General features: G+C 44.3%; 1 protein-coding gene across 1 annotated transcript in view; it reads right to left on the minus strand.

The window, feature by feature from the left end:
• Positions 1–1,355: 1,355 nt before the first annotated feature.
• Positions 1,356–27,170, minus strand: part of LOC135465965 (fibrillin-3-like) — a 36,865-nt gene continuing 11,050 nt past the window's right edge. Inside the window, exons 9-24 of the mRNA XM_064743351.1 lie at positions 25,675–25,779; positions 21,547–21,669; positions 21,245–21,349; positions 19,698–19,811; positions 18,308–18,430; positions 16,366–16,470; positions 15,025–15,147; positions 14,653–14,757; positions 12,585–12,707; positions 11,840–11,965; positions 11,144–11,248; positions 9,764–9,880; positions 8,498–8,602; positions 7,670–7,798; positions 2,087–2,215; positions 1,356–1,411 (exon numbers count right to left, since the gene is read on the minus strand). Of these exons, the coding sequence (XP_064599421.1) occupies positions 1,356–1,411; positions 2,087–2,215; positions 7,670–7,798; positions 8,498–8,602; positions 9,764–9,880; positions 11,144–11,248; positions 11,840–11,965; positions 12,585–12,707; positions 14,653–14,757; positions 15,025–15,147; positions 16,366–16,470; positions 18,308–18,430; positions 19,698–19,811; positions 21,245–21,349; positions 21,547–21,669; positions 25,675–25,779 (1,793 nt within the window). The remainder of the gene's footprint in view (positions 1,412–2,086; positions 2,216–7,669; positions 7,799–8,497; positions 8,603–9,763; positions 9,881–11,143; positions 11,249–11,839; positions 11,966–12,584; positions 12,708–14,652; positions 14,758–15,024; positions 15,148–16,365; positions 16,471–18,307; positions 18,431–19,697; positions 19,812–21,244; positions 21,350–21,546; positions 21,670–25,674; positions 25,780–27,170) is intronic.

Raw genomic sequence — 27,170 nt, forward strand, 5'->3', positions numbered from 1 at the left:
AGCTTTAGCTACTACCAGTACACAAGAGGAGGATTCTCAGGGAAGACAGGCAAAGGCAACTTATCCTCCATGCTGTATCGTACAACTAGGAGAGCTTTAGCTACTACCAGTTCACAAGAGGAGGATTCTCCGGGAAGACAGGCAAAGGCAACCTATCCTCCATGCTGTATCGTACAACTAGGAAAGCTTTAGCTACTACCAGTACACATGAGGCTCACCCACACAGGCATGGTGGACATCATCCCAGACGTAATCCGCACCACATTCACAGGCGTATGAGCCCATGGTGTTCGTACAGGTCAGCTGACATCCGCCATTAGCCTCCGTGCACTCGTCCACGTCTGCTTCAGTCAACAATGTTTGTAGGATGTTCTTTACATGTGTAGTATAACGTGTATACATAAAGGGTATTTACGTATTGAAACACTCCAGGGGGCCGCCATGGCCGATCTGTAAACCTGTTAGTGCAGCACGATGAGTTCAAGTCTAAATGTAGCTTACGCTGGTTTTTCCCCGACCGTATGTGAAAAAGATTGCTAGCAACTTGCGGATGACCATAGGTGTCTCCTGGCTCGCATCCACCATAATGCAGGCACCATCACTTAGGTGAAATATTCTTGAGCACGGTGTAAATCTCCAATCAAAACAAACATTCAAACGTTAAACAAGTTTTTTTGACCGCTCATTCTAATACATAGATGTACACCTAACATGGAGCTTAGAGCTCATCTCACAATCCACACAGTTTGTATACAGCTTCTAGTGATCACTGTTTCCTTTCACTGTTTACAAATATAGATCTTAATGGTTGCAGCTTTCCTATCTCACCTGAACAGTCAGTGGTGTCATATCCTACCAGACAGGAACAGTTGCCGGGGGCAACACAGCTACCTCCATTCTGACAAACACCTGGCAGTTGGCCGTAACATAAAGCTGGAGCACAGAAAACAAGTCACAGGAACGTTAAAATCAACAACCGAACGTGATCTGGCTGGAACAAAGAATAGAAGTCACAGCAGGAATGTTAAAACCAACAACGGGACATGATCTGGCTGTAACACAGAGCTGGAACACAGAAAACAAATTACAATAGGAATGTTAAAACCAATAACCAAACACCACTTGGTTGGAACACAGAGGTGGAACATAGAAAACAAGTCACAACAGGAATGTTAGGCCCAACAACCGAACACCAGTTGGCTGGAACAAAGAAAACAAATCACAACAGGAATGTTAAAAACAAACAACCGAACCCCAGTTGGCTGGAACACAGAGCTGGAACATAGAAAACAAGTTACAATAGGAATGTTGAAACCAATAACCGAACACCAGTTGGCTGGAACACAGAAAACAAATCACAACAGGAATGTTAAAACCAAACAACCGAACCCCAGTTGGTTGGAACACAGAGCTGGAACACAGAAAACAAATCACAATAGGAATGTTATAACCAACAACCGAACACCAGTTGGCTGGAACACAGAAAACAAGTCACAATAGTAACGTTGAAACCAACAACCGAACATGATCTGGCTGGAACATAGAGCTGGAACAGGGGAAATAAGTCATAACAACAATGTTAAAACCAACAACCGAGCACCAGTTGGCTGGAGCACAGAAAACAAGTCATAACAGGAATGCTAAAACCAAAAACAGAGCACCAGGTGGCTGAAACACAGAGCTTGAACACAGAAAACAAATGATAACATGAATGCTAAAGTCAACAATCGAACACCAGTTGGCTGAAACACAGAGCTCGAACACAGAAAACAAATGATAACATCAATGCTAAAATCAACAATCGAACACCAGTTGGCTGGAACACAGAGCTCGAACACAGAAAACAAATGATAACATCAATGCTAAAATCAACAATGGAACACCAGTTGGCTGGAACACAGAGCAAAAACACCGAGCTATAAGGAGATTCAGCTAGAAAAGTTAAATACTGGTAACATATAAACACACAGCCTTGTACAGCACATTCATGTAGAGATCCTGTGGTGGGAAAGTGGCGTAAGAATTAACGTTGGGTACCGGTATTTCAGGTAGAAGCTGTTGTGATGTTGTGATATGTTTGACTTACGTTTGTCCTCGCTATCCCCAGCATTGCGTCCGTACCCTAGCCTGGGACTGGAGCAGTAGTATGACCCTACTGTGTTCACACATCTGCTACCTGCACAGTCCACCTGCATCTCTGTACACTCGTCAATTTCTGTGTGAGCAGGCAAAGAATAGGGAGCAACCGTCACAGGAGCATGATGAATGAATATTTGAACATTTTATACAAACATTCTGGGTACCATAAACTCACATACATGGCCACTTTATATCATAACAAGCTGCACTTATAAGTTACCAGTCAAAATCATGTGAAGCCACAGTCCACAAAACAAATATCTTATAATAGCCGCCTAGGGCTTCCACACAGAAAAAGATTAAAATAATTCTCACCTGAACAATCTGGTTCTTTGTAGCCATCAGGACAGGAACAGATGTCTGATTCTGTACAAGTGCCCTTGTTATTACAGGTACCGGGGGGGAGGCTATAACAGACCGCTGTAACAGCAAAACTACAGGTAAAGGGAGACGCAAGAGATCAGGAACAGGCATCTGTGTCTATACAGGTGCCCTTGTTGTTATAGGTGCCAGAGGAAAGATAATATAGCTCACAGCTGTAACTGCAAAACTGCTGGTAAGGGGAGACACAAGAGATCAGGAACAGGTGTCTGTGTCTGTATAGGTGCCCTTGTTTTTACACATGCTAGAGGAAAGGTCATACAGCTCTCAGCTCTAACACAAAACTACAGGTAAGAGGAGACACAAGAGAGCAGGAACAGATGTCTGTGTCTGTATAGGTGCCCTTGTTAATACAGGTAAGAGGAGTCACAGGAGAGCAGGAACAGATGCACGTGTCTGTATAGGTTCCCTTGTTGTTACAGATGCCAGAGAGAAGATCTTACAGGTAAAAAGAGACACAAGAGAGCAGGAAGAGACGTCTGTGTCTGTATAGATGCCCTTGTTTGTTACCGATGCCAGAGAGAAGATCTTACAGCTCAGAGATCTTACAGGTAAAGAGAGACACAAGAGAGCAGGAAGAGACGTCTGTGTCTGTACAGATGCCCTTGTTGTTACAGGTGCCACAGGGAAGGTCACATAGCTCACAGCCGTAACAGCAAAACCACTGTTAAGGGGACATAGGTAAAGACGTACAGCACAGAGAGTAAAACTAGAGAGGCGATGACAGTGTAAAAGTTGGCAAATGGTCACACGTAACCGGAAAAACATGGCCTCTTGTGAGTTTACTTCAGTCATGGTTTTATTTTACGCCTCCTAGCACCATGGCTTAAGCAGAATTGGGTAAAAAAATGCAGTGATGTTAACTGCAATGTATTAGACGTCACTTGTCTATTAATACTCGACAACAGTGTGATGGCTGGGAAATATGGAGACACAAGAGAGCAGGAACAGACGCCTGTGTCTGTACTGAAGCCAGAGAGTTCATACAGCTCACAGCTGTAACAGCAAAACCACATGTAAGCGGAGGCTCAAGAGAGCAGGAACAAACGACTGTGTCTGTACATGTGCCATTGTTGTTACAGGTTTTGCATTTTATTAGACTTTTTACTAAGCACCTACCTTGTAGGTAAAGATTAAACCATTCACGCAACGTAGTCATTAAGCAAGATGAAAACATATTACGCACAGGCTAACCTTGTTCTGTATTAGACTAACCACACTCTTGGGTAACTCCAGCCCATGCTGAAATGACCAGCACTTTTCTCTTCCAATGTATGGGTATGCCTTACCAGTCATCCACAAAACGTCATTGCCAGGGCATGAATAAGGTGTCCACAGCTTACATGTAGATCTGAGTGACACAAATGAGGCGTCCACAGCTTAGGTGTGAGTGACATAAAGGAGGCGTCCACGGCTTAGGTCTGAGTGACATGAATGAGGTATCCACAGCTTAGGTCTGAGTTACACAAATGAGGCGTCGACAGCTTAGATCTCATTAACATGAATGAGGCGTCCACAGCTTAGGTCGGAGTGACACAAATGAGGCGTCCACAGCTTTGGTCTGAGTGACATGAATGAGACGTCGACAGCTTAAGTGTGAGTGACATGAATGAGGCGTCCACAACTTAGGTGTGAGTGACATAAAGGAGGCGTCCACAGCTTAGGTCTGAGTGACATAAATGAGGTATCCACAGCTTAGGTTTGAGTTACAAAAATGAGGTATCCACAGCTTAGGTCTGATTAACATGAATGAGGCGTCCACAGCTTAGGTCTAAGTGACATAAATGAGGTATCCACAGCTTAGGTCTGAGTTACAAGAATGAGGCGTCCACAGCTTAGGTCTGAGTGACATGAATGAGGTGTCCACAGCTTAGGTCTGATGGACATAAATGAGGTATCCACAGCTTAGGTTTGAGTTACACAAATGAGGCGTCCACAGCTTAGGTCTGAGTGACATGAATGAGGCGTCCACAGCTTAGATCTAAGTGACATGAATGAGGCGTCCACAGCTTGGGTCTGATTGACACGAATGAGGTGTGTACAACTTAGGTGTGAGTTATACAAATGAGGTGTCTACAGCTTAGGTCTGAGTTACACAAATGAGGTGTCTACAGCTTAGATCTGATTGACACAAATGAGGCGTCTACAGCTTAGGTCTGAGTTACACAATTGAGGTGTTTACAGCTTAGATCTGAGTAACACAAATGAGGCGTCCACAGCTTTGGTCTGAGTTACACAATTGAGGTGTTTACAGCTTAGATCTGAGTGACACAAATGAGGCGTCCACAGATTAGGTCTGAGTTACACAAATGAGGCGTCCACAGCTTAGGTCTGAATGACATAAAGCAGGTGTCTACAGCTTAGGTTAGAGTTACACAAATGAGGTTTTTACAGCTTAGGTCTGAGTTACACAAATGAGGTGTCTACAGCTTAGGTCTGAGATACACAAATGAGGCGTCCACAGCTTAGGTCTGAGTTACACAAATGAAACGTCCACAGCTTAGGTCTGATTGACACAAATGAGGCGTCCCAACTTAGGTCTGAGTTACACAATTGAGGTCTTTACAGCTTAGTCCTGAGTGACACAGATAAGGCGTCCACAGCTTAGGTCTGAGTTACACAATTGAGGCGTCTACAGCTTAGGCCTGATTGACATGAAAAAGGTGTCTACAGTTTAGGTCTGAATTACACAAATGAGGTGTCTATAGCTTTGGTCTGAGATACACAAATGAGGCGTCTACAGCTTAGGTCTGAGTTACACAAACGAGGCGTCGACAGCTTAGATCTCATTAGCATGAATGAGGCGTCCACAGCTTAGGTCGGAGTGACACAAATGAGGCGTCCACAGCTTTGGTCTGAGTGACATGAATGAGGCGTCGACAGCTTAAGTGTGAGTGACATGAATGAGGCGTCCACAACTTAGGTGTGAGTGACATAAAAGAGGCGTCCACAGCTTAGGTCTGAGTGACATAAACAAGGTATCCACAGCTTAGGTTTGAGTTACAAAAATGAGGCGTCCACAGATTAGGTCTGATTAACATGAATGAGGCGTCGACAGCTTTGGTCTGAGTGACATAAAAGAGGCGTCCACAGCTTAGGTCTGAGTTACACAAATGAAGTGTCCACAGCTTAGGTCTGAGTGACATAAATGAGGTATCCATAGCTTAGGTTTGAGTTACACAAATGAGGCGTCCACAGCTTAGGTCTGAGTGACATGAATGAGGCGTCTACAGCTTTGGTCTGAATGACAGAAATGAGGTGTCCACTGCTTAGGACTGAGTGACACGAATGAGGCGTCTACAGTTAGGTTTGAGTGACATGAATGAGGCGTCTACAGTTAGGTTTGAGTGACACAAATGTGGCGTCCACAGCTTTAGTCAGACTGACACAAATGAGGCGTCTACAGCTTAGGTCTGAGTTACACAAATGAAGTGTCTACAGCTTTGGTCTGAGTGACATAAATGAGGCGTCCACAGCTTAGGTCTGATGGACATGAAGGAGGTGTCTACAGCTTAGGACTGAGTGACACGAATGAGGCGTCTACAGTTAGGCTTGAGTGACATGAATGAGGCATCTACAGTTAGGTTTGAGTGACACAAATGTGGCGTCCACAGCTTTAGTCAGACTGACACAAATGAGGCGTCTACAGCTTAGGTCTGAGTTACACAATTGAAGTGTCTACAGCTTTGGTCTGAGTGACATAAATGAGGCGTCCACAGCTTAGGTCTGATGGACATGAAGGAGGTGTCTACAGCTTAGGACTGAGTGACATGAATAAGGTGTCCACTGCTTTGGTTTAAGTGACATGAATGAGGTGTCTACAGATTAGATCTGAGTTACTCAAATGAGGTTTCCACAGTTTAGGTCTGATTGACACAAATGAGGCGTCCACAGCTTAGGTCGGAGTGACATAAATGAGGCGTCTACAGCTTAGGACTGAGTGACATGAATGAGGTGTCCACAGCTTTGGTCAGAGTGACACAAATGAGGCGTCTACAGCTTAGATCTGAGTTACACAAATGAAGTGTCTACAGCTTTGGTCTGAGTGACATAAATGAGGCGTCCTCAGCTTAGGTCTGATGGACATAAAGGAGGCGTCTACAGCTTAGGACTGAGTGACATGAATGAGGTGTCCACAGCTTTAGTCAGAGTGACACAAATGAGGCGTCTACAGCTTAGGTCTGAGTTACACAAATGAAGTGTCTACAGCTTTGGTCTGAGTGACATAAATGAGGCGTCCACAGCTTAGGTCTGATGGACATGAAGGAGGTGTCTACAGCTTAGGACTGAGTGACATGAATAAGGTGTCCACTGCTTTGGTTTAAGTGACATGAATGAGGTGTCTACAGATTAGATCTGAGTTACTCAAAGGAGGTTTCCACAGTTTAGGTCTGATTGACACAAATGAGGCGTTCACAGCTTAGGTCGGAGTAACATAAAGGAGGCGTCTACAGCTTAGGACTGAGTGACATGAATGAGGTGTCCACAGCTTTGGTCAGAGTGACACAAATGAGGCGTCTACAGCTTAGGTCTGAGTTACACAAATGAAGTGTCTACAGCTTTGGTCTGAGTGACATAAATGAGGTGTCCACAGCTTAGGTCTGATGGACATGAATGAGGTGCCACAGCTTAGGTCCGAGTGACATGAATGAGGTGTCTACAGCTTAGGTCTGAGTTACACAAATGGGGTGTCTACATCTTTCGTCTGAGTGACATAAATGAGGTGTCCACAGCTTAGGTCTGATGGACATGAATGAGGTGCCACAGCTTAGGTCCGAGTGACATGAATGAGGTGTCTACAGCTTAGGTCTGAGTTACACAAATGGGGTGTCTACATCTTTCGTCTGAGTGACACAAATGAGACGTCAGCAGCTTTGGTCTGAGTGACACGAATGAGGTGTCCACAGCTTAGGACTGAGTGACACGAATGAGGCGTCCAGTGCTTAGGACTGAGTGACATGAATAAGGGGTCCACAGTTTAGGTTTGAGTGACTTATGGCTGGAAAGGTCGCTCACCCACTAGATCAAAACTTATCCACGATATCACAAATTACAAGAACACCTGAACAAACACGTGAGGAATTGATACATATCTTATCACCGTGTTATTTTGATGATGACTTGCTCTACGGCTGGCATTAATGCTTACGTAAGCAGAGTTGTTTGGCTGCGTCCCATCCGTAGCCCTCGGCACAGACACACACGTAGCTGCCCGGAGTGTTCTGGCACATGTCCTCCCCACAGCCACCATTGTTCGGCCCCTCACACTCGTTGATGTCTGCAGTGCAACACGCAAAATCCTGGTTACCCACTTTTGGTTATATGCTGATATCTTTACAAACTAATCTGAACAGGTACTCAAAATTTTAATAAGCTGGCTCTCACCATATATGCCTATATACACTATTAATAAGAAAAGAGTGGGGGTTCCGAGTCATGTTGATATTTCTAGGAAATAGGATTGTATAAATGTGACTTAATAAGAATAATGATTGTTCACAATGTGTAATTATGAGTGTCAAAACACACCACTGCAATGTAAGTGATACTGTGTTACCATGACACCAGTACAATGAAGCTGCTACTGTGTTACCGTGACACCTGTACGGTGCAGGTGTTACCGTGTTACCATGGCACCATGGCCTCTTTCACAAAATCACTTTGGCCAAAAATCCCAACAAATGTGTCTGAAGCTTGATGGTCAAATGTTGGCTGAAACACTACCGCCGGACCAGTGGTCAAAATGTTATCGATTTGATGCATTTGTTCCAGAGTTTAATTTGGATTATAATTTTAGAGTCAGCCAAAGGCTGAAATCACTTACGGAACAGGCCCAGCATTCCCACAATTTCACAGAAACATTCTGACATACATGTTGGCCTTATACAAGTACTTTCAGATCGTGCATAAGATTAAGTGCTGCACTTCATACACAGGTGTGGCTGTTTGCCTCACCGTGGCAAGGGAGATCACTCACCTGTACAGAGTGGCAGTCGGAAACCTGGAGGACACACACAGGTCCCTGGGTGAATACAGCTTCCTCCGTTATCACACGCACCAGGCATGTTGTCCCCACAAAGGGCTGTGGTCAGAAAAAACAGATGCAGCTGGACATGTGAAAATGCGGTTTTTATTCAACTGGAACAACATTCACACATCAATATTAATAACAGCCTTTTTACTAGGTCCTGCTTATAAAAGTAGACTGTGTGAGTATCTTACTAAGGCACTATATTATTACATTCATATGTTTGATGGGCTTGTTAATTTAGTGTTTACAGACGCCCATTTCTAGCGTTTGCAGACGCCTATTTCTAGTGTTTACAGGTGCCTATTTCTAGTGTTTACAGATGTCTATTCTAGTGTTTACAGACGTCTATTTCTAGTGTTTACAGACCCCTATTTCTAGTGTTTACAGACGCCTATTTCTGGTGTTTACAGACGCCCATTTCTAGCGTTTGCAGACGCCTATTTCTAGTGTTTACAGGTGCCTATTTCTAGTGTTTACAGATGTCTATTCTAGTGTTTACAGACGTCTATTTCTAGTGTTTACAGATGCCTATTTCTCATGTTTACAGACGCCTATTTCTAGTGTTTACAGACGCCTATTTATAGTGTTTAAATATGCCTGTTTCTTATGTTTACAGACTCCTATTTCTGGTGTTTACAGATGCCTATTTCTAGTGTTTACAGACGCCTATTTCTAGTGTTTAAATATGCCTATTTCTAGTGTTTACAGACGCCTATTTCTAGGTATTAACTCACTAGTAGCCTTAGAAATATTGTAATCCACTCACATGACGCATTCATCACCTATTAATCTTCAACCATTTCAACCACTAGAGCACAATGGAATTTATGCACATAATTCTTATGAAAATGATGTCAAAAAGGAGTTATTTGTTTCAAATACAAGCATCATACAACTGTGTAAATTATTTCTCTACACCCCATAGATCTCTTAGCATGTTTCAAAATATTGGTTGCAGAGGCAGTTGAAAAGGTCATAGGAGTAGGGTGTATCCAGGTATGTGGAAGCTGTGATCCTAACATTTTACTTCACAGGGCCCACACTTACTGCAGTGACAAATTTGAAATTTGATCAACAATTCATGACAATTTACACTTTCAAATTCGTTGTGGAAAACAACATCACATTTCTTTCTGCATAAATGGTGAATTAATCTCACCCATGCTCATTTCTTCAGTTATAAAAGAACAGAGAGTTTAAGAATGCACGTACGTTTGGAGATCTCATCGTTGGGTCCCTTGCCATACCCCGGCATTCCTTGACAGTAATAACTACCGGGCTTGTTCACACACGACCCATCACAACGCACCGATTCACACTCATCTACATCTGCAGTAAGAACAGTTCAGAGGAGCAGCTATAACAAGGGGGATTTTGAGAAGAATCTTAACGTAATCAGCTTTGTCCATATACATGTAGGTATCCAGTAATACAGGTAAAAGACTGATTCTGTGCTAACCTTCGTGTCATTCACTCCAGAATCAAGATGTTAACATTAAAGATAAATGTAGCTGGACCTACATTTGGCTAAATGGCTAAATCCACAGATAATCTACATCCTAATTTGCAAAAAGTTCCCTTAAATCTAATCTACATACAGGCGCATGTACAACACGCGCATGTAAAATAGCTGCATGTACAACAGGTGCATGTACAACAGGTGCATGTACAACAGGAGCATGTACAACAGGTGCATGTACAACAGGTAAATGTACAACAGGCACTTGTACAACAGCTGCATGTACAACAGGTGCATGTACAAAAGGCGCATGTACAACAGGAGCATGTACAACAGGTGCATGTACAACAGGTAAATGTACAACAGGCACTTGTACAACAGGCGCATGCGCAACAGGTACGTTTACAACAGGTGCATGTACAACAGATGCATGTACAACAGATGCATGTACAACAGCTGCATGTATAGCAGGCGCATGTACAACAGGGGCATGCACAACAGCTGCATGTGCAACAGGTGCATGTACAACAGGCGCATGCACAACAGGTACATGTACAACAGCTAAATGTACAACAGGTACATGTACAACAAGCCCATGTAGAAAAGGTGCATGCACAACAGGCGCATGTAGAAAGGTGCATGTACCAAAGGTAAATGTACAACTGATAAATACATAACATGTGCAAGAGGTACATGTACAACAAACACATGCATAACACACCCGTGCACAACAGGCCCATATACAAGAGGTAAAGGAACAACAGGTGCAGGTACAACAGGCACATGTACAACAACAACAGGTGCAGGTACAACAGGCACATGTACAACAGGTGCATGTAGACCAGGCCCAGGTGCAACAGGCGCATGTACCACAGGGGCATTGAAAAAAAGGGGCATGCACAACAGGTGCATGTACAACAGATGCATGTACAACAGGTAAATGCACAACAGATGCAAGCACAACAGATGCAAGTACAACAGGCGCATGTACATCAGGTACATGTACAACAGCCGCTGTACAACAAGCGCACAGGCGCAAGTACAACAGGTGCTTGTACAACAGGCACAAATTTTACACAGGCTTATAGTAAGCCTACCCAGTTGTTCCCTTACCCACGCAGTTGTTCCCTTACCCACGCAGTCTCCTCCTTGATACCCGTCGGGACATGAACACACCCCCGGCTCAGAACATGTCCCTCCATTACCACACTTCCCAAGAGGATGCCCAAAACACACAGCTGCAAATACAAACAGATCAAAACATTCAGCGCAGAGAATTTAAAGATTTGGGACTCTGGAGAAATTTTTTACTTTTAGGATGAATGACGTGCGGGCAAAAAATGCCGATGACAACCGATGTGAAGAAGAAAGGGAAGTTTCTCAAAACTGATCAGGAACACCAGGTGGATTTAATTAATGAACCGCCCTTAACACAGATCAAGAGGATCATGATAACCCACCTGATTTCACATAATCATTGCCTTCCCATGTATATCCGACTCATACACCCTACCTGCACAACTGATACTGCAACCTGCTTTATAAAGTTTAGGAACTTTATTGCTAATTGTGAACGTTAACGCATCCACAGATGATATTATTTTTGAAAGGCAATTCTTTGGGCTATTCTAATATTAATATAGGTCTAATATCAATAATTTGACTGCATTTGTGTTGATCGTTTTTTTCCTAAAAATCTCCGGGAAAAACTTTAAGTAAACCACATCATTGTTAATAACTGTATTATTATTATTGCAAATTTTCTCCAAAAACACGCGTGATACAAGGTGTCACAGCACAGGTATTAGCATATCTCTGAGACAACTCACGAATGCTGATGTTACTTCCGGGTAATTTCCCATATCCTTCCTGCTCACTCCAGCAGTAGTAACCAGACATCTGGTTTACACAGCCTAAATCACAGCCACTGTCTACCTGACTGCACTCGTCCACATCTGAAGGAAGAAAAACACAAGTCATGAAGAAACTGGCAGTCATGGAGAAACTAGAAAATACAAGTCATGGAGAAACTGAATAACACAAGCCATGGAGAAACTGGATAACACAAGTCATGGGAAAAATGAAAAAACACTAGTCATGGAGAAACTGGAAAACACAAGTTATGGAGATAATAAAAAAGCAAGTCAAGTAGCTATAGTAAACAGGGGAAAAGTGAAAATGAAAGAAATGGTTCACCTCCATGCCCCACCCCTATATCAACGTTTCTGACGAATTTGATACGTGAATAAGAGCTGCGAACAAATTTACAAAACTTTTCTCACCTGCGCAGTTGTCTGTCGGGAACTCAGGTGGGCAGGAACATATGTCTGGAGCAGTACACACACCGTCATTGAGGCATTTACCCGGGGCAAGGCCGTAACATACAGCTGTAACAGAAGTTATATACACGCACAACTTCCACACTAGTGAATAGGTACTGGCACCAATAACATTCATCTACATCTTCTGACAGACATTATACACAACAAGTAATAAATGATCTAATGAAATGCTTACACTGATAAGCTTTAGTTAACAGAAATCTCACACTTGCCTAAATCAAAGGTTACGTACGTCTGCATGTGTTCTGGTCTTTGTCCCAACCAAACCCAGGCCGGCACTCACAGGAGTATGAGCCCGCCTCATTAATACACCGGAGTTCACAGCCTCCGTTCTTCTCCACACACTCGTTAATGTCTGATAAGGACAGATAAAGTTCATAATTATGACATGATGACAAATGTAAACTATGCCATGAACCATAATAATATTCATGTTTACCATCATTTAAATTCTACTGACAATGGATTTTTGTGTGTATACATGTACTTGTGTATATACATGTACCTGTGTGTATACATGTACTTGTGTGTATACATGTACCTGTGTGTATACATGTACCTGTGTGTATACATGTACCTGTGCGTATACATGTACTTGTGTGTATACATGTACCTGTATGTATACATGTATGTGTGTATACATGTACCTGTGTGTATACATGTACCTGTGGGTATACATGTACATGTGTGTATACATGTACCTGTGGGTATACATGTACTTGTGTGTATATATATACCTGTGTGTATACATGTACTTGTGTGTATACATGTACCTGTGTGTATACATGTACCTGTTTGTATACATGTACCTGTTTGTATACATGTACCTGTGTGCAAACATGTACTTGGGTGTATACATGTATGTATGTATGTATACATGTATGTATACATATACCTGTGTGTATACATGTACCTGTGGGTATACATGTACTTGTGTGTATACATATACCTGTGTGTATACATGTACTTGTGTGTATACATGCACCTGTGTGTATACATGTACATGTGTGTATACATGTACATGTGTGTATACATGTACCTGTGTGTATACATGTACCTGTGTGTATACATGTACTTGTGGGTATACATGTACTTGTGTGTATACATGTACATGTGTGTATACATGCACCTGTATGTATACATGTATTTGTGTGTATACATGTACCTGTGTGTATACATGTGCATGTGTGTATACATGTACATGTGTGTATACATGTGCATGTCTGCAAACATGTACCTGTGTGCATACATGTACATCTGTGTATACATGCACCTGTGTGTATACATGCACCTGTGTGTATACATGTACCTGTGTGTATACATATACATGTGTGTATACATGCACCTGTGTGTATACATGTACCTGTGTGTATACATGTGCATGTGTGTATACATGTACCTGTGTGTATACATATACCTGTGTGTATACATGTACATCTGTGTATACATGCACCTGTGTGTATACATGTACCTGTGTGTATACATGTACATGTGTGTATACATGCACCTGTGTATACATGTACCTGTGTGTATACATGTACCTGTGTGTATACATGTACATGGGTGTATACATGCACCTGTATGTATACATGTATTTGTGTGTATACATGTACCTGTGTGTATACATGTACATGTGTGTATACATGTACATGTGTGTATACATCACCTGAGTGTATACATGTACCTGTGTGTATACATGTACATGTGTGTATACATGTACATGTGTGTATAGATGCACCTGTGGGCAAACATGTACTTGTATACATGTAATTAGTGAGAAGTATGCCATGCACCCTTCATACATGCACCATTCTCCAGCTACGTACTCAGTTGAACATGGATTGGTGCATAAAATCCCAGAAACACCACTTCTTTTTTTCTTCTTTTTACCTCTTCTTCTTTTTACACACAAATTTGTCGAAATTCATGCTGGTAGGAAAGTTTGCAGGAAAAAATGGTTAAATGTGGAAAATTAGTTGCAAAGGGTAGGGCTACCTACTGAATCACCCAAATTCCGTGGAGAAAGTAATTACTTCTGCCCTTGCGCCCTGGACGGTAAAAGATATTACGGGAGCTGAGGGTGAGGCATCAGATTCAACCAAAACACGAGACATTATTTGTCAGAATGCTGATTAGTAACTTCACCGGAGTGGCGAGTTAGACATTATCACCATATAATACAATGCCATACTATTTTCTATGTATGTACAAGTAGTCACATTGAAATCAAAACAACGTGCGTAAATCCTCACGATAAAGGTGTCATCCAGTAAGGTAAGTTCAAACTGAGAGATGCGCACCTGTGCAGTGGGGTGGGCTATAGCCTGGGGAGCAGTGACACACTGACGGGGAGGTACAGGTGCCTCCGTTAGGGCAGGTACCAGGCAGGGAGTCACGGCACACCGCTACAACAGAGAAGTAGAAGCTTCGGGAGACAGAGTAGAGAGCCAGTTTACAGTGCACAGTTAACATCAACTATAAACTAACTGGCTCATCATTATAGACTCTATACATTAAACATCGGATGAGGATAAAACAAAATATGGTTATGTTGATCAGTTTGCACTGACACAAAGGGTCAGTCATCAAATCTATAATTACAACTAAAAACAGGAGGATCCTCTATTTTGCGAGTCTGAAAATATAAAGAAATAGAGTAAGGTAATACATACGTTTACAGTCGGTATCCCCTTGTCTTTTACCATAGCCTTTCCAGCAGTGGCAGAAGTAGGAACCTGGTATGTTCATACATTGTGTGTCACAACCCCCTTCTTCCTGGAGACACTCATTCTTATCTGAAAACAACACAATATAGCACTCACAGGATCACATTATCTACAGTGTCTGGTAACGCTTCGACAGGTACAGATTCCTGGACTAGCACCCTCCACTAGGACGCTCCCCACATAGCCACCCTGTGTTATCTACAGTTTGTCTCACCTGTACACTGAGGTGTCTGGTAACCCTCTGTACAGGTAGGCCTACAGATACCTGGACAGGCACACACCCCCTCATTGAGGACACTCTCCAGGTAACCACCCTGTGTTATCTACAGTTTATCTCACCTGTACACTGAGGTGTCTGGAAACCCTCTGTACAGTTACAGATACCTGGACTGTCACGCACCCCTCAATGACGGCACTCCCCAGGTAACCACCCTGTGTTATCTACAGTTTGTCTGACCTGTACACTGAGGTGTCTGGTAATCCTCTCTACAGGTACAGATACCTGGACTGGCACACACCCCTCATTGAGGACACTCTCCATGTAACCACCCTGTGTTATCTACAGTTTGTCTCACCTGTACACTGAGGTGTCTGGTAACCCTCTGTACAGGTACAGATACCTGGACTGGTACACACCCCTCATTGAGGACACTTTCCATGTAACCACCCTGTGTTATCTACAGTTTATCTCACCTGTACACTGAGGTGTCTGCTAACCCTCTGTACAGGTACAGATACCTGGACTGTCACGCACCCCTCAATGACGGCACTCCCCAGGTAACCACCCTGTGTTATCTACAGTTTGTCTCACCTGTACACTGAGGTGTCTGGTAACCCTCTCTACAGGTACAGATACCTGGACTGGCACACACACCCTCATTGAGGACACTCCCCAGGTAACCACCCTGTGTTATCTACAGTTTGTCTCACCTGTACACTGAGGTACAGTCCGGTAAGACTCTGTTCAGGTACAGACACCTGGACTGGCACACACCCCTCCATGAGGACACTCCCCAGGTAACCACCCTGTGTTATTTATAGTTTATCTCACCTGTACACGGAGGTGTCTGGTAACCCTCTCTGCAGGTACAGATACCTGGACTGGCACACACCCCTCATTGAGGACACTCTCCAGGTAACCACCCTGTGTTATCTACAGTTTATCTCACCTGTACACTGAGGTGTCTGGTAACCCTCTCTACAGGTACAGATACCTGGACTGGCACACACCCCTCATTGAGGACACTCCCCAGGTAACCACCCTGTGTTATCTACAGTTTGTCTCACCTGTACACTGAGGTGTCTGGTAACCCTCTGTACAGGTACAGATACCTGGACTGGCACACACCCCTCCACTAGAACACTCCCCAGGTAAAAATCCAAAGCATACAGCTACAAGAATAGGTGAAAGTATATCAGTAATTTTAAAACAGTATTAAGAGAAAATAAATATCTGGTACGTTAATTAACTAAATACCACAACTGATGATAAAATTCGTTTATCCAAATCACAGAGCTGTTAGATGAGTTTCTCAGCACTAATCTAACAAGGCATTCAGAGAACACCGGTAGATCACCTGCCTGAGCAGTAAGTAAAACTGCAATATGTTCAAGATGCACTGAAATACTCATCTCTAAACCAAAATCAAGTAGAATGACATCGTCATACACAAATCGGATATAATTCACAGATTCACAGATTTTATCCATGTGACATCTAAAAGCTTGAGTACAACGTCACAATAATGAAATGTGTCTTCACCTTATCCATTAAGCTGTATGCGTGAAAAGAATTATTACGTATTGTACCTCAGTGGGGGCAACTATGAAAATAAAAGTAATAATCACGCTGTCATTATTATTAAGCATGTAAATGTTTAGATGATATGAAAGACACATATAGGCTATACATGAAAGTTTCTGGGATATGGGTGCAATACTTCAGCGGAAGCGGCATGGACAAAATCTGTGTACTGTGCTGTAAGTATGAGAACTGGAGTAATTATGAAAATTATTACCTGACTGTAATAAAACTTAACCAAGCATGATAGATGATAGGGAAGATGTATGGTAAGTTTCATCCAAAATCAGCGCAGCATTTTGGGAGGAGATGCATGGACAAAACCTGTGTCTATGGACAGGCAGGCAGACAGACAGGTTGATTCCAGCATATCCCACTGAAACCACTCTAACGTCTTTATTGAATCGGGTGTAAATATTTAAAAATATACATAACTTCTGTTGCTGTAAAAGAAACCTTCAATCAATGTATGAGTGCACTTTATACATGCGCAAAAAGAGCTTAACCTTCCATTTGAGCGTGTATATGCACAAACCATACATGTACCTTACACGGAGCTAAAAAAGCTTAACCTTCAATCCGTGTATGATATACAGGAGCTAAATATACAGGAGCTAAAAAAGCTTAACCTTCAATCCGTGAATGATATACAGGAGCTAAATATACAGGAGCTAAAAAAGCTTAACCTTCAATCCGTGTATGATATACAGGAGCTAAATATACAGGAGCTAAAAAAGCTTAACCTTCAATCCGTGAATGATATACAGGAGCTAAATATACAGGAGCTAAAAAAGCTTAACCCTCAATCCGTGTGTGTATGATATACAGGAGCTAACTATACAGGAGCTAAAAAAGTTTAACCTTCCACTTGAGTACATTTACACACCATGCCTTAGATTAAGGGGCCGAATATACAGGAGCTAAAAAAGCTTAACCCTCCATTTGAGTACAATTACATGCCCTAGATTAGAGGCCGAATATACAGGAGCCAAAAAAGCTTAACCTTCCATTTGAGTACATTTACACACCATGCCTTAGATTAGGGGGCCGAATATACAGGAGCCAAAAAAGCTTAACCCTCCATTTGAGTACAATTACATGCCTTAGATTAGAGGGCCGAATATACAGGAGCCAAAAAACCTTAACCTTCCATTTGAGTACATTTACACACCATGCCTTAGATTAGGGGGCTAATAAAAGCTTAGCCTTCAATCCAAGTGCAAAAGAAAAATACTTAACCGGACTCCAACACCGCTATTTTCCCACCCTTCCAGAATACCTCCCCTTACTTTGTATAGACGAGCTAATAAAAGAATAACAATGCTTAAACTAAACTACATCATACATTTGGCAACAAAATTTGCTAAAGCCTTTCGTTAATCATAATGTCTAATATGTGAAAGAAAAAAACATATTTGTGAGCCTTACGTTGGTCTACAGCTTCTCCTGGGATACGTCCATAACCACCCACAGAACTGCAGTAATACGCGCCAGGTACATTGACACAGTCACCTGGGCAAACGCCACCTCCTGATTCACACTCATCCACGTCTGAAAACACAAGAATAGTGCACGATATGACTTCTTCTGTGTTGCTGTTACAGCCCCCAATTATAACATTTACTTACATTGTTACCTAAACAGTGTGGAGGAGATTACCCAGAGGACAGTTACACAGGTCAGCCTGTACACACACTCCTCCATCAGGACAAGACCACAAACTTACCTGAACAGTGTGGAGGTGAGTACCCAGAGGGACAGTTACACAGGTCAAGCTGTACACACACTCCTCCATCAGGACAAGACCACAAACTTACCTGAACAGTGTGGAGGTGAGTACCCAGAGGGACAGTTACACAGGTCAGACTGTACACAAACTCTTCCATCAGGACAGGACCACACACTTACCTGAACAGTGTGGAAAAGAGTACCCAGAGGGATAGTTACGCAGGTCAGGCTGTACACACACTCCTCCATCAGGACAGGACCACACACTTACCTGAACAGTGTGGAGAAGAGTACCCAGAGGGACAGTTACACAGGTCAGGCTGTACACACACTCCTCCATTTGGACAGGACCACACACTTACCTGAACAGTGTGGAGGAGAGTACCCAGAGGGACAGTTACACAGGTCAGGCTGTACACACACTCCTCCATCAGGACAAGACCACAAACTTACCTGAACAGTGTGGAGAAGAGTACCCAGAGGGACAGTTACGCAGGTCAGGCTGTACACACACTCCTCCATCAGGACAGGACCACACACTTACCTGAACAGTGTGGAGGAGAGTACCCAGAGGGACAGTTACGCAGGTCAGGCTGTACACACACTCCTCAATCAGGGCAGGACCACACACTTACCTGAACAGTGTGGAGGAGAGTACCCAGAGGGACAGTTACACAGGTCAGGCTGTACACACACTCCTCCATCAGGACAAGACCACACATTTACCTGAACAGTGTGGAGGGGAGTACCCAGAGGGACAGTTACACAGGTCAGGCTGTACACACACTCCTCAATCAGGGCAGGACCACACACTTACCTGAACAGTGTGGAGGAGAGTACCCAGAGGGACAGTTACACAGGTCAGGCTGTACACACACTCCTCAATCAGGGCAGGACCACACACTTACCTGAACAGTGTGGAGGAGAGTACCCAGAGGGACAGTTACACAGGTCAGGCTGTACACACACTCCTCCATCAGGACAAGACCACACATTTACCTGAACAGTGTGGAGGGGAGTACCCAGAGGGACAGTTACACAGGTCAGGCTGTACACACACTCCTCCATCAGGACAGGACCACAAACTTACCTGAACAGCGTGGAGGAGAGTACCCAGAGGGACAGTTACGCAGGTCAGGCTGTACACACACTCCTCCATCAGGACAGGACCACAAACTTACCTGAACAGTGTGGAGGAGAGTACCTAGAGGGACAGTTACACAGGTCAGGCTGTACACACACTCCTCAATTAGGACAAGACCACACATTTACCTGAACAGTGTGGAGGGGAGTACCCAGAGGGACAGTTACACAGGTCAGGCTGTACACACACTCCTCCATCAGGACAGGACCACACACTTACCTGAACAGTGTGGAGGAGAGTACCCAGAGGGACAGTTACACAGGTCAGCCTGTACACACATTCCTCCATCAGGACAGGACCACAAACTTACCTGAACAGTGTGGAGGAGAGTACCCAGAGGGACAGTTACGCAGGTCAGGCTGTACACACACTCCTCAATCAGGGCAGGACCACACACTTACCTGAACAGTGTGGAGGAGAGTACCCAGAGGGACAGTTACACAGGTCAGGCTGTACACACACTCCTCAATCAGGGCAGGACCACACACTTACCTGAACAGTGTGGAGGTGAGTACCCAGAGGGACAGTTACACAGGTCAGGCTGTACACACACTCCTCCATCAGGACAGGACCACAAACTTACCTGAACAGTGTGGATGAGAGTACCCAGAGGGACAGTTACGCAGGTCAGGCTGTACACACACTCCTCAATCAGGGCAGGACCACACACTTACCTGAACAGTGTGGAGGAGAGTACCCAGAGGGACAGTTACACAGGTCAGGCTGTACACACACTCCTCAATCAGGGCAGGACCACACACTTACCTGAACAGTGTGGAGGAGAGTACCCAGAGGGACAGTTACACAGGTCAGGCTGTACACACACTCCTCCATCAGGACAAGACCACACATTTACCTGAACAGTGTGGAGGGGAGTACCCAGAGGGACAGTTACACAGGTCAGGCTGTACACACACTCCTCCATCAGGACAGGACCACAAACTTACCTGAACAGTGTGGAGGAGAGTACCCAGAGGGACAGTTACACAGGTCAGGCTGTACACACACTCCTCCATCAGGACAGGACCACAAACTTACCTGAACAGTGTGGATGAGAGTACCCAGAGGGACAGTTACGCAGGTCAGGCTGTACACACACTCCTCAATCAGGGCAGGACCACACACTTACCTGAACAGTGTGGAGGAGAGTACCCAGAGGGACAGTTACACAGGTCAGGCTGTACATACACTCCTCAATCAGGGCAGGACCACACACTTACCTGAACAGTGTGGAGGAGAGTACCCAGAGGGACAGTTACACAGGTCAGGCTGTACACACACTCCTCCATCAGGACAAGACCACACATTTACCTGAACAGTGTGGAGGGGAGTACCCAGAGGGACAGTTACACAGGTCAGGCTGTACACACACTCCTCCATCAGGACAGGACCACAAACTTACCTGAACAGTGTGGAGGAGAGTACCCAGAGGGACAGTTACACAGGTCAGGCTGTACACACATTCCTCCATCAGGACAGGACCACAAACTTACCTGAACAGTGTGGAGGAGAGTACCCAGAGGGACAGTTACACAGGTCAGGCTGTACACACGCTCCTCCATTTGGACAGGTTCCAGGAGAATTTTCAAAGCAGACAGCTTAAACAAAAAAATTAACACTCAAGTATTTTCAATATAGTGAAATGTAGAGCAAAGATATATGTACATATGTACTATGCCTTACAGGTTATAACTGAAAGTGCTCACTGTCACAAAGATTTTATTATAATTTTTGCATTTCTTCTCTTGCAAATCATCTCAAAATGAAATATGGTAATACATCCCAGAGTAGTTACGTTTCTCAGTGGTTTGGCCTGGCGGAATACCATAGCCCTGCTGGTCCCCCTGGCAGTAGTAGGACCCATTCAAATTCACACAGCCATTGAGACAGCCATGACTTCCCGTACACTCATCAACATCTAGGAAAAGAGAAAGGAAGACAACTGTCAGTAATTTCGGTTTGGTCGCATCCAGAAAATCATATATAGATTTAACTGAAGTCTGTAACATTCCGAAGATGGACCCAGATATTTCCGACACAGCAGCTCACATACATATAGGGTATTTTCATTATTTTGCTTACTGTCAAAGCCGCTATATGTCATATTTAGTTCGTGTGCTTACATTTAATACAAAATAAATACTCTGACAGATTTACAAACTGTTCATGCAACAAACCCTGTATAAACCCAAAGGCATATCGATATCATTGTAGGCCACTACCTAAAAAGCAAGGCATTGAAAATTACAACTACAAGGTACTTGTCCATGGCACTTGAAAGAAATATAGGAATATAAGAACTTTGAATCCATCTGCCAATATGTTTACTGCATTTTTGTGCCAGTGAATAAACAATTCAGTGTAGTTTAGAGCCCTCCCCTATACAGTTTGGCTATGGTCCTGTAGTTTAGAGCCCTCACCTGTACAATCTGGCTCTGGTCCTGTAGTTAAGAGCCCTCACCTGTACAATCTGGGTCTGGTCCTGTGGTTTAGAGCCTTCACCTGTACAATTTGGCTAAGGTCCTGTAGTTTAGAGCCCTCACCTGTACAATCTGGCTCTGGTGCTGTAGTTTAGAGCCCTCACCTGTACAATCTGGCTATGGTCCTGTAGTTTAGAGCCCTCACCTGTACAATCTGGTTCTGGTTCTGCAGTTTAGAGCCCTCACCTGTACAGTTTGGCTATGGTCCTGTAGTTTAGAACCCTCACCTGTACAATCTGGCTCTGGCCCTGCAGTTTAGAGCCCTCACCTGTACAATCTGGCTCTGGTCCTGCAGTTTAGAGCCCTCACCTGTAAATTTGGTTATGCTCCTGTAGTTTAGAGCCCTCATCTGTACAGCCTGGCTCTGGCCCTGTAGTTTAGAGCCCTAATCTCTATAGTCTGGCTCTGATCCTGTGGTTTAGAGCCCTCACCTGTACAGTCTGGCTCTGATGCTATGGCTTAGAACTCTCAACTGTCCAGCCTGGCTCTGGTCCTGTACAGTCTGACTCTGGCCTTGTAATTTAGAGCCCTCACCTGTACAATCTTGCTCTAGCCCTGTAGTTTAGAGCCCTCACCTGTACAACCTGGTTCTGGTCCTGCAGTTTACAACCCTCACCTGTACAGTCTGGCTCTGGCCCTATAGTTCAGAGCCCTCATCTGTACAGCCTGACTCTAGCCCTATAGTTTAGATCCCTCATCTCTACAGCCTGACTCTGGCCCTATAGTTTAGAGCCCTCATCTCCACAGTCTGGCTCTGATCCTGTGGTTTAAAGCCCTGACCTATACATTGTGGCTCTAGCCCTATAGTTTAAAACCCTCATCTCCACAGTCTGGCTCTGATCCTGTGGTTTAGAGCCCTCAACTGTACAGTCTAGTTCTGGTCCTGTAGTTTACAGCCCCTCACCTGTACAGCCTGGCTCTGGCCGTATAGTTCAGAGCCCTCATCTGTACAGCCTGACTCTAGCCCTATAGTTTAGAGCCCTCATCTCCACAGTCTGGCTCTGATCCTGTGGTTTAGAGCCCTCATCTGTACAGCCTGACTCTGGCCCTATAGTTTAGAGCCCTCATCTGTACAGCCTGACTCTGGCCCTATAGTTTAGAGCCCTCAACTGTACAGTCTAACTTTGGCTCTATAGTTTAGAGCCCTTAACTGTACAGTCTGGCTCTGATCCTGTGGTTTAGAGCCCTCACCTGTACAGCCTGGCTCTGGCCCTGTAGTTTACAGCCCTCACCTGTACAGCCTGGCTCTGGCCCTGTAGTTTAGAGCCCTCACCTGTACAGCCTGGCTCTGGCCCTATAGTTTAGAGCCCTCACCTGTACAGCCTGGCTCTGGCCCTATAGTTTAGAGCCCTCACCTGTACAGCCTGGCTCTGGCCCTATACTTTAGAGCCCTCATTTCAACAGTCTGCCTCTGGCCCTATACTTTAGAGCCCTCATTTCAACAGTCTGGCTCTGAGCCTGTGGTTTAGAGCCCTCACCTGTACAGTCTGGTTCTGGTCCTGTAGTTTAGAGCCCTCATCTGTACAGCCTGACTCTGGCCCTATAGTTTAGAGCCCTCATCTGTACAGCCTGACTCTGGCCCTATAGTTTAGAGCCCTCATCTGTACAGCCTGACTCTAGCCCTATAGTTTAGAGCCCTCATCTGTACAGCCTGACTCTGGCTCTATAGTTTAGAGCCCTCATCTGTACAGCCTGACTCTAGCCCTATAGTTTACAGCCCTCACCTGTACAATCTGGCTCTGGCCCTATAGTTTAGAGCCCTCACCTGTACAATCTGGCTCTGGCCCTATAGTTTAGAGCCCTCACCTGTACAGCCTGGCTCTGGCCCTGTAGTTTAGAGCCCTCACCTGTACAGTCTGTCTCTGGTGCTATAGCTTAGAGCCCTCAACTGTCCAGTCTGGCTCTGGTCCTATAGTTTAGTGCCCTCACCAGTGCAGTCTGGCTCTGGTCCTGTAGTTTACAGCCCTCACCTGTACAATCTGGCTCTGATCCTGTAGTTTACAGCCCTCACCTGTACAATCTGGCTCTGGTCCTATAGTTTAGTGCCTTCACCAGTACAGTCTGGCTCTGGCCCTGCAGTTTACAGCCCTCACCTGTACAGTCTGGCTCTGGCTTTGTAATTTAGAGCCCTCACCAGTACAGTCTAGCTCGGGCCTTGTAATTTAGAGCCCTCACCAGTACAGTCTAGCTCGGGCCTTGTAATTTAGAGCCCTGACCTATACATTCTGGCTCTGGCCCTGTAGTTTAGAGCTCTCACTTGTATACTCTGGCTCTGGCCCTGTAGTTTAGAGCCCTCACCTGTACAGTCTGGCTTTGGCCCTAGAGTTTAGAGCCCAACTTTAGAGCCCTCACATGGACATTCTGGCTCTGACTTTGTTCGCTGGTGATTGGACGCTAAATGTATGATTAGGTAAAGTAATCAGGCTAGCTGTAGGCCTACGTTCGTTTTAACATAAAGATCTTAACGAGAACTGTCTATGTGAGAGCTCGGTAATCATCCAGGTCGGGAAAGAATGGACATACGCTTTGTGTACAAGAATAGTTTTCTTACGGTTCAGTGTCCCCGTGTCAGACTTCTGTCTGGCGGTCCCTCTCGCCTTCATACATGCATTACGTAATACCTACGTCATAGCACCAAGTGATACGTTTACCTGTCTGTTCAGTCTAAGGCGATTATGGAGCCTCCTACTGAATTTGATCGTTTTGTTAGAACTGTGTCAGCTTAAAGCAACGATGCGGCTTCGTTGAGAATTCAATTGTGCAGTTATTACGGGATAATATATATCAGCATACAAGAAGGCAAAAACCACAGATGTTGACATTTTTCTTTGTCTTTTCAGATATGCGCTAGTTGTATATTATCGGCCTAAATTAACGCACGAGAATGGAGTTTTGCTCGACTGAATTCGTTGACACAACACGAAAGGTAAACACAGCAGACAGCCACTGAAGGATGTATATTGTATCGACAGTGACCAGGCCGACCGGCAGACCTCCACACGTAGGTAAATTGTACGACCAGAGCAAATGAGGAGTCCCTCAAGAGAACGCCCAGAGGAGAGACAGAGTACGCCCTGAGTACGAGAAATCATCCAGTCAATTTGCTTTTGGGCGAGAACAATTCCCTATGTGTACAGTCTGGCTCTGGCTCTGGCTCTGCAGTTCAGAGCTCTTACCTGTACAGTTTGGCTCTGGCTCTGTCTTTGGCTCTGCATTTCAGAGCTCTTATTTGTACAGTCTGGCTCAGACTGCAGTTTAGAGGTTTTACCTGTACAGTCTGGCTCCTACTGCAGGTTAGAGCTCTTACCTGTACAGTCTGATTCCGACTGCAGTTTAGAGCCTTCGCCTGTACAGTAGACTCTGACCTGTACAGTCTGGCTCCAACTGCAATTTAGAGCTCTTATATATACAGTCTGACTCTGACTGCAGTTCAGAACTCTTACCTGTGCAGTCTGGCTCTGCGTAGCCCGGAGCACACACACACTCCCCTGGGGATTTACAGGTGCCTCCGTTTGAGCAGCCTCCTGAATCTGGTCCCCCGCAGTCAGCTGGCGAGAGAAGAACAGGTAGATTACAATACATGTACTTATTCACGTCATGCTTATAATCACTGTACATATATTGTGTCGGCTTATTAAAAACACTGTACATATATTGTGTCTGCTTATTATAAACACCGGTAAGTGGGAAGGTCTGGCAGCAGCCTGCGGATTGGCTCTGCCTGGCTTCCTCCCACCCTTATGCTGGCCGCCGTCGTATAAGCGAAATATTCTTGGGTACGACCTAAAACACCAATCAAATAAATAAATAAATAAATATTATAAACACATTACGTGGGACGGTTTTTCAGCAACACGTGGATGATTGTGGGTTTCCCCCGGTCTCTGCTTCGTTTCCTCCCACCATAATTCTGGTCGCCATCGTATAAGTGAAATATTCTTGACTACGGCGTAAGACACCAATCAAATAAATAAATAAATAAATATTGTAAACACTGTACATATGTTGTGTCTGCTTATTATAAACACTGAACATATGTTCTGTCTGCTTATTATAAATACTGTACATATGTTGTGTCTGCTTATTATAAACACTGTACATATGTTGTGTCTGCTTATTATAAACACTGTACATATGTTGTGTCTGCTTATTATAAACACTGTACATATGTTGTGTCTGCTTATTATAAACACTGTACATATGTTGTGTCTGCTTATTATTAACTCTGAACATATGTTGTGTCTGCTTATTATAAACACTGTACATATGTTGTGTCTGCTTATTATAAACACTGAACATATGTTGTGTCTGCTTATTATAAACACTGAACATATGTTGTGTCTGCTTATTATAAACACTGAACATATGTTGTGTCTGCTTATTATAAATACTGTACATATGTTGTGTCTGCTTATTATTAACTCTGAACATATGTTGTGTCTGCTTATTATAAACACTGTACATATGTTGTGTCTGCTTATTATAAATACTGCTTGTGTATGGAGTTCTAGTCTAAATTAAACAGGAGGTCTTCATGGGTTCCAGTCCTACCTAAGCAGATACATGACTGGGGTCTCAGTGATACTTAAGCAGGGGGCGTGTATGGGGTTCAAGTCTTACCAAAGGAAGGGCATAAATGGGGTCCCGGCCCTACCTAAGTAGTAGACATGTTTCGGGTTCCAGTCTTACCTAAGCAGGAGACCTGTATGGGGTCCCAGTCTTTCCTAAGCAGGGGGCGCGTATGGCGTCCCAGTCTTACCTAAGCAGGGCGCATGTATGGGGTCCCAGTCTTACCTAAGCAGGAGGCATGTATGGGGTCCCTGTCTTTCCTAAGCAGGGGGCGCGTATGGCGTCCCAGTCTTTCATAAGCAGGGGACGCGTATGGGGTCCCAGTCTTACCTAAGCAGGAGGCATGTATGGGGTTCCAGTCTTCCCAAAG

This window comes from Liolophura sinensis, chromosome 1 (genome assembly GCF_032854445.1).
Source record: "Liolophura sinensis isolate JHLJ2023 chromosome 1, CUHK_Ljap_v2, whole genome shotgun sequence".
In the NCBI taxonomy this organism is placed as follows: domain Eukaryota; kingdom Metazoa; phylum Mollusca; class Polyplacophora; order Chitonida; family Chitonidae; genus Liolophura; species Liolophura sinensis.